Raw genomic sequence first — 8,834 nt, 5'->3', positions numbered from 1 at the left:
CAGAAGAGAAATAGGAGAGGGGTATCTTTGAAATTTTGAGAAACATGGAAGGGCATTTTTTTTTTCTCTTCTTCTTCTTCTTCTTCTTCTTCATCTCCTGCTGCTGCTCCATCTTTGTTTTCTGTTTGTTGTCTCCCCCTCCCCCCTACAACCCTAAACACAGAAGCAGCTCTTCCTCTTCCTCGAGGCTCAGACGCTTGAAGCGAGAAGAGCTCTGTTGCCAGGTACGTCTCTCAACTTCTCTGTATTTGAACCCAATAGTCATGGATTATGTTTTGCCATTTTCGGGTTTTCTATTCACTCTGAGACAAAGGTAAGAGAAGAAGCAGAATCATGTTACAACGAGATTTCATCTTTTTCATTCGTGTTGTTTTTCTCCCTTGTATATAGAGCTACAATTAGATCGTTTGTGTAAAAGTGACCTGCGAGCTTATTGTAAATAACGTAATAAGAACGGACGAGTCGGTTTCCAAATGGGAGGAATCAATCATTAGCTTCAAAGTAGAGGGTTTTTTTCTTCCATAAGAGATAAATGGAGCACATCCATCAAAGTGTTCTTTTTTCTTTGTGGTTTCTAGAATAGATAAATGGAATCGCACATTCAAAAAATCGAGGCCTTGATTTTACAGAAAGAGAGACTGTCCAAAGTTAAGAAAAGGAAATTCATATTTGATCGCACCGTGAAAGGATTTCATTATCGCTTGTTCTGTTAGTTTTTCCTCCCATAAATTTTAAACCAAAGGAGTTCATTCTGGCTTTTTCTGTTGGTTTTTCCTCCAAAAATTTTAAACCAACGATAACTTCGAAGAATCAAAATTTTTATTGCTATTCCTTTTTGGCAAAGGTCGATGGATCATACACCTTTATAATAGATGCATGAAGTTTTTCTTTTCTCTCCAAAAGAACTAGTGAGTTCTGTTATCCTTATTCAAAGGAGGTTAAAATTCCTGATGCGGTGCAGTGTACTAACAAAGTATTTATCTATGATTATTTTAAACTGTACTTTTGTTCCGAACTTAATCCATTATCTTAAAATGAATATGTTCTGAAATGATGGAAAGTAAATGATACGAATGGGTTTAGTAGAATAAACAAATTAGCTCTGATCAGTTCAGAGATTTTCTTGATTTTGCCTTCAGGAAAATATATTTATTGCCTGATATCCAGAAGATATCAATGGATACGACAGGAACTTCGGGGAATTTTAACTTGCATGATCTTTTCAAGTCTTCAACACAGCCAGTTTTTAATCAACCAGGTACAATTCCAGCAATGATGGGATCAGCATCAGAATCTGGCTCAAATCAAGGGTCAGCATCAGCGTCATGTTCAAATCCTTTTAATCACTATCCTTCCAATGGTATGTCTTCTCTCGAATCATATGATAATGCTTCATCATCAGGTTCACCTGGGTTTCCACCTCAGGCCTTGACAAATCAACAATATACACCTTATCATCCGGACCAAGCACTGTGGCCACATTATCAGTCTCATGGTCTCTCCCAACCTCCAACAACACGGCCCCCATCACCCTCAATCCCTCCTTCCCTTCCACTCCTCCATGCTACAAATGTGTCAAGGCCAACAAGTTCTTCAATGGATAGTGCTCACTTAATGACATTGTTAAATTTCCAAACTATGTCAAGTTCCCCTATATCAAATGCAAGCCCTGAAGTGTCATCATCAAACATGGTTACTATTGCTGTACCTTCAGCTCCTCCTATGAATCTAGACCCAAATTCAGGGTCAGGAAGAATTACAAGAAACAACCTTCCGAAAGGTAGGCATCTGAAGGGTGAGCATTGTGTGTATGACATAGATATTCGTCTACCAGGGGAGTCCCAGCCTCAGCTAGAGGTTTCACCTATCACAATGTATGCTTCGGATCCTCCACTTGTCGGCCGGCAGATAGCTGTAAATAGGAGCTATATATGTTATGGGCTACGAGCCAATCGGCATATCCGTATTTTAAATATCCATACAGCTTCAAGAGGTCTACTCCGTGGGCACTCTGAGGTACAAACTCACACATGCACTCTTATTTCTAATACTGCATTCCTGAGTTTGTAACTGAACTTAACTGCAAACGGTGCTTACAGAGGGTGACTGACATGGTCTTCTTTGCGGAAGATGTTCACCTCTTGGCAAGGTTTTGGATTATATTTGTTAGAGATCGCTCTAAATATGTGGCTGGATTTTAACGATTCTTGACATTTCTGCTTGTTTTTCTGTTTCTGCAGTGCTAGCTCAGATGGAAGGGTTTTTGTGAGGAAAATAGTGGAATGCCCTGTAGAAGATAGCAAATCACAAATTACAGAACAAATAATACTTGCAATGCAGTTTATGGGGAGTTGGGAATCTGTCCATCCTCGTGTTTGCTGGCTTAACCATACACAGGTATTCATCTTTAGAATGTTAGTATTTTTTTTCTGCAGGCCTTTGATGCTTCAGGTGAACAGGAAAATAATATATCACACTGATGTTGAATCTAATGGACTGTCTACTGTTGTAGGATGTGTTGATCGTTGGGGTGAGTAAATTCGTTTTCATTGTGGACATACCCAAAGTGAGACAGAATGCTTCTCCTGATGGATTTACCACAGGAAAGCTTGTTTTTTGTCACGTGGACAATCCAGTTGAGGGGTTCCTCTGTGTAGCACATCATGATGGCGACATCACATGTCTTTCTTCCATCCAATGGCCTATGTTGGCATCAGCTTCAAAAGATGGAACTGTATGTTTATTATTTCCACTGATTTTTGACAATTCAATCTTGCTATTATTCTAATTGCCGAGTTTCTTGTTTTAGATACGCATCTGGAGAGATCAAAACATGTCTTCAGTTTCAGTCCTTACACCACACCAAGAACAAGAAGTTGGTGCGGTCACCTTTTTGTCGGCGTCTCACAACTCTGATCATATCGTTCTTCTCTCTGCGGTATTGCGGTTTTTTCTGTGTAAATTTCCTACTCTTCAGCCATGAGATCGTTTTAGGACAAGGCAGTGTAATGTTGAACTCACTATGGAGATTCATAACAGGGGCGGTTGAATCAAGAACTCAAACTGTGGATTCCAGCTACCAAAGATGGATGGCTTCCTCAATCTGGGCCTATACATTGGAAATGCATCCAGACACTTCAATTTAAGAGCTCTACTGAAGTCAAACCTGAAGATGCATTTTTTAATCAAGTTCTCGTGGTTCCCAAAGCACATGTTATAGTGTTGGCAAATGCAAAAAGAAGTGCCCTCTATGTCCTGCATGTTGATTTTGGTCATAACCCTGCTTGTACCCGTCTGGACTACTTGGCAGAATTTTCAGTTTTATATCCTATTTTTAGCTTTACTGCCACTAGTGAGAATGTGTACGATGGTCATGGGATCGTGCAAGTTTACTGTATCCAAACTCTTTCCATACAGCAATATTCACTTGATTTGTCACAATGTCTTCCACCTATAGAAGAATTTTATGGGTCTCTGCCAGAAGGCTTAAACCCTAACACATCAACATCTGGGGTGTCTCCTATGATGGGTTATGATGTAACTTCTACGGTACAACATGCTCAGGCACCTGGGCTGTCATTGACTGATAAATCCTCTGAAGATAGAAATGTTGCAATGGTCGAAGCCTCAGAGTTAACCACCAATGGCGATACAAAAGGGACTATTAACTCTTCAAGACGAATAACAGAATTTCCTGGAAAAGATTCGGCATCCCATGTTGCTGATGGCATAAAATCTAGTAGTAGTACATCTTCACCTAGTCCTAGAGGCTCACCCCTTAATAGGGAAAGACCTGTAACTCCAAACGAAGATGGGACTGCTACCCATGTCTCTGTTGCAATGGTGAAAACAGGGTACCTTTATGCTCATGATGAGTCAGAGCAGTCTGGAGAGAAGAAAACAGGAGTGAGCATTCCATCATCACCAAATAAAGCAATCATTAATCACCTGTCATTATCCTCTTCACCGCTTTTCACTGACATGTCCTCCAATGAATTGACAATCCCAGAACTGCAAAACAGTACAGGGTTGTCTTCACATCTTGTGACTCCGTCGGAGCTCATGTCCATGGTGGCAATGTCAAGAGCAGAAGTTGAATGTCCAGCAATGCCTTATCCTCACAATAATGTGATTTCAAAAGAGCGGATTAAACCAAACGAGAACTTTGAGAAACTTGCAAGAGTGCGCTCAGAAGCATTCGTAGTTGAAACAAAAGAGATGACTGAAAGCACTACTTTTCATGAAGAGACCAATGTTGTTTCAGCACAGAGCCATGGCATTGTGCTAGATTCTGAGAATATGGAAGTGTGTAATACACGCTATGAGAGTTTAGGAAATGTCTTTGGAGTTTCAGATTTAGCGAATCATGGAATTCTAGATCAACCACTGATTGATGACACTCAGTTTCAGGGTGATGATGATCAACCTCTGGAACAAAGGGAATCCTTTCCAAGATCTGGTGAGGGTGAAACTTCCGCTTCCAACGTAGAAAGCATCCCTATAGTGCCAGTAGTCTTGCCAGCTCGAAAGAAGAAAAACAAAAACAAAACTGTAACAAACATGCCCACAAGCATGGGATTTTCTTCATCAACACCTACATCTACTTTATTTTCATCCATAGCAAGCACTCCTGAGCAAGATTCAAACAATCTTGCTGTTTGCTCAACAGTGGGGGTATCTGAACAACTTACTGTGATGCAAGATTCGTTAAGCCAGGTTCTTTCAATGACTATATCCTAGAGTTCACATCAAGTGTGGCATGTTTGAAATGCTTTACTCACTAAGATACAATTAATAATGCACATTAAAAAGTGAATCTCCGTTTTCTTTGGCAATGCAGCTAACAGTGATGCAGAAAGAACTCCAGAAGCAGATGGCAACAATGTTAACAATTTCCATTGCGAAAGAAGTGAAGCGAGTAGAAGTTGCCCTTGGTCAACGGATGGAGAAAGTGCTAAAAGCTCACATGGATGCAATGTGGGCACGTCTACAGGAAGTCAATGCGAAATTGGAAAAGATAGAAAGGGATCGGGTGCAGCAACTGAGTTCATTTCTTTCAAATTCTATCAATAAAGATCTACCCATGTTGGTGGAGCGAGCTGTGAAAAAGGAGTTTGCTGCCGTAGGCCCTTCAGTTGCTCGTATTGTTGCACCAAGCATTGATAAAGCAATTTCCACAGCAGTATCTGAAGCTTTCCAGGTTTGATTATTTGAAATCCAGGCTTCTTTATAGTTGAATTTCAATATATTTAGAAGGTTTCCCCTATATCTGCAGTTGTGTTTGCAAATTTTTTCATCGTTGAATGTTCTGTAACTTGTTACACAGAAGGGTATCAATGAAAAAGGCATCATGCAACTTGAAAAATCACTTGGCACAAAACTTGAGGCTTCTTTGGTGAGACAGCTGCAGACACAATTTCAAGTCAGTGGCAAGCCTGCACTACAGGTCTTCTTTAAGATGGAGGTTATATATATACTTTGATAAGTTCTTGTATATTAACAGTGTCTTTGCTTTTGTTATGCTCAGAAAACTTTGTCTTCTTGCCTCGAGGGCTCAATAATTCCTGCATTTGAGAGGACGTGCAAAACTATGTTTGGACAAGTAGATGTCGCCTTTCAAAAAGGTTTGTCTGATCAAGCTCATGCACAACAGCAATTAACTGCTTCCAATATTTCCCTTGTCTCAACCCTTCAGGTATAATTTCCGTTTCTATTCTGGCATTATTTACATGCTTTTCTGTGCTTCTTTGTTGATTTACTGAGTCAAAGTCTCTCTGAGTAGGATGCAGTGACTTCCATAACCTCAGTGGCTGCTTCATTGAAAGATGAATTTGCAGATGGACAAAGAAGACTTCTTGCTATTATGGAAAACACAGGAGTTTCCCGAGGTCCATATATAATGAATGGTAACCTTCCTGACAAGGTATTGATATAAAATAAAACCAAGGCTTAATTTGTTCTGCTCCCCCTTGTTATTGGTAAATTTATTTCTGTATAAAAAAAGTACCAGAAGTTCTGAAACCATAAAGGATGCCCCTAGCAAAACTAATATTTTCTGCCTCTGGTTTTTCAAGCCAGAGGATACAAGAGTAGGATTATTATATAAATGGTGTATTATAAACTTGCTCTTTCAAAATTTGCATGGGTAACATTTTCTAACTTTTAGTTGGTCTGCAATAGAAAGTCTGCCAGTAATTTCCAGATTTACAATGTGAAAATTGACCACAAATTGGTACGACTCCTCCACTTGCTATCATCAGTGCATGGGACAAGGGTCAGAAAATTAAATCTTTCTTTCATGGAAAAGTAAAGCTCGTACATAAATTAAACCTGTAAAGCTTGATCAAAATAATCATCGATTGACTGAATCCAAACAGGAACCCATACATCGAAGCTTATAATCATATATACTAATAATTGGGTGGAACATAGTACAACTACAAATTAATTACAGTTTGTTGTTTGGAATGACATAGACTGATGCCAATTTATGGCAATGGCATTGCCTCTAGTTTTTTCATCCTTGTTCTAGGTAGCTCTGATCTTTGCTCTGGGTTCTGGATTATCAACCTCCATAGCTGTTTTCCCATTTACTTTCGTGGTGTTTATAATTGTCCTGTTTTCTCCGTGTCCAGGATAAACTAAACAAGATTCGGCCTCTGTGGATGATTTGGGTTTCACCTCAGTATAGGATTAGTGCCTACAACTTAATGTTGAATAGAAGTGCATTATTGATTCTTCAGTAGACATATTTCGTGTGATGTTTTATTTGTATGAAGTGATTGGTGGCTGAATGATATGGAGAATTGAAGATAGAATGACATTTTTCTGAAATATCTTGAGGCAGAGATACAGAAACTAAAAACCACTATGGGGTTTAATACATACAAGAGATTAAAGAAAGCAGAAGCAGTTCTGCAAAACAAAATCCCAGCTACCTGATATATATTTAAGATAGGACTGTACACACATGCTATTTAAGATACATAAAATATGCTCTGTGAAGAAGAGATTTAAATGCTGATGGAACAGCTAACAATCTTGGCCAAGGATTCCATCCAGTGTACAAAATTTTCTACCTACCTACGAACATACATACATACATATATGCAGATACAGACACACATTCTTTATATAATCTTGTTAGGAGGGCGTTTGTTATATATTGTATGGATTGGTTTGCTGAACTACTGAAACTGGGTTTGAATGATAGGCTGTCACTGTTCAGCATGTTGAAGAGTCCTTGGATCCTACGAAAGAGATTGCGAGGCTAATTGCAGAAAGGAAGTTGGAAGAGGCATTCAATAAAGCACTTGCACTGACAAATGTCGGGATTGTCTCATGGTTGTGCAATCAGGTAAACTATAGAATGTTTGTTCTAGTTACCAATTATTGTTGTATTGAGTGATTCTGATGCTGAAATGTTGACTGCATTCGCAATGCTCAAACAGGTAGACCTAGTGACATTACTGACTACGACACCACCCCCTTTGAGCCAAGGTGTGTTGTTAGCGTTGGTACAGCAGCTAGGCTGTGACCTTGGTAATGACACTGAAAAGAAACTGATGTGGATCAAAGATGCAGCGCTCTCGTTGAATCCTCATGAGCCTGGCCTCCCTCCACATGTGGTACGCCATTTTCTCGAGCAGCTTTATACCAATCTTCATGCATTGCTGGTCAGCTCAAATATGACTCCTGATCTTGTACATGCAACAAGACTAGTCATACATGTTGTGAATTCCCTTTTGACAGCGTACAAATGAATGTGAATGTTGTAAGATATGGGTGGGATCCTGGTATTTTTGATTGACTTTTGTACAGTGTTTTACAATGGAAAAGATACAGTGCTTCAGAGTGTAGACAGAATTTTTGCCAGAATTTTCTATATATGAGAAATACAAAGTACTGGTCTGGGATGTATAGTCCTGTGGAATATTGGTGGTTAGACATACAATGGAATGATGTGCTCATCCGGAATGGATTGTATGGGTTTCAGATATCTTTTATGTAAATGAAAGGCCTTATTGCTTTTGAAGAACTTCTCTGGTGAAATACATGATGCATTGCATGTGGCTTCATGGAGATTCTCTATTATATTTGCGTATTGTTTATCTTTTACAGAGATGCTGTGGTGCCCATGAATTAGGTTGTATGGTTACCACAGAAATATGGTTCTATCACAAGTTGATGACAAATCATTATATTTCTCAGTAGGGACGTGTACTAAGTAAGATGGAGGTTCTAGATGAAGTGATTGAAAAAAACCAGTAGCTTACTACATTACTATTTTATGATAAATTATTTTATGGATCTGGAATGTGATGAGATGCACTCTGATGCTCTCATACTATGTGGTAAATTGCAATCAATCATCTCATTGTCTGCTCTAATGAAAATCAGTAGACGTAATCACCTTCCGATGGTTAGTGGAATTCTGTCTCGGTAAATTGGGTGAATGAGGCCATTGGTGTTTGTCTCAGAATTGCATAGTTACATGTTCACATCTACTAGTTGGAGACTTACACTTGCCAGATCCTGTAGTCACTGGGGGTTCTAGATGGCTTCTAGAAAGTGTGTGCTTTAATTGTGGTTTGAAACAGTAGTATGAAATGAAGGTTTTTAACCCAATTACCAAAGACACTGCAGATGTCTTGTATGCCCAAATGTTTGATTACATGGCATCAGCTGAACAATCTTGATGTAAAAGGACAGTGGTTTTCCACTAGTTGTAAAATGCACCTCAACTAATTCCAATTTTTAATTAAAAAATGAGATCAACACTATTTTAGGTATCACATGCATGAATATGGTTTGTAAAGATGTTTTCTCCTCCT

General features: G+C 39.1%; 1 protein-coding gene across 3 annotated transcripts; it reads left to right on the top strand.

Annotated features, from left to right (window-relative positions):
- The first annotated feature begins 1,143 nt into the window (after positions 1-1,143).
- Positions 1,144-8,038, top strand: LOC147850652 (enhancer of mRNA-decapping protein 4-like). 3 transcript variants are annotated; one of them, XR_015531651.1, is made up of 12 exons: positions 1,144-2,016; positions 2,100-2,149; positions 2,241-2,397; positions 2,513-2,734; positions 2,810-2,938; positions 3,040-4,716; positions 4,841-5,200; positions 5,327-5,446; positions 5,528-5,695; positions 5,783-5,906; positions 7,214-7,357; positions 7,452-7,562. XR_015531651.1 is itself a non-coding variant. In XM_087336184.1 (12 exons), the coding sequence occupies exons 1-12, from the start codon at positions 1,177-1,179 to the stop codon at positions 7,761-7,763; spliced, it is 4,296 nt and encodes a 1,431-aa protein (XP_087192310.1). In that variant the 5' UTR covers positions 1,144-1,176; the 3' UTR covers positions 7,764-8,038. The 3 variants fall into 3 exon arrangements, 2 of the variants coding, with proteins under 2 accessions (XP_087192310.1, XP_087192309.1); XM_087336184.1 differs by having other exon boundaries at positions 5,327-5,422; positions 5,783-5,923; positions 7,452-8,038; XM_087336183.1 differs by having other exon boundaries at positions 5,783-5,923; positions 7,452-8,038.
- The last annotated feature ends 796 nt before the right edge of the window (positions 8,039-8,834 follow it).

The sequence above is a fragment of the Azolla caroliniana genome, unplaced genomic scaffold (genome assembly GCF_043228905.1).
Source record: "Azolla caroliniana isolate FFs.n. ecotype wild unplaced genomic scaffold, voAzoCaro1.0.p SCAF_21, whole genome shotgun sequence".
Classification (NCBI taxonomy): Eukaryota; Viridiplantae; Streptophyta; class Polypodiopsida; order Salviniales; family Salviniaceae; genus Azolla; species Azolla caroliniana.
Note: the sequence above shows the minus strand (reverse complement) of the source record. Positions and strands in the feature narration are given on the sequence as shown.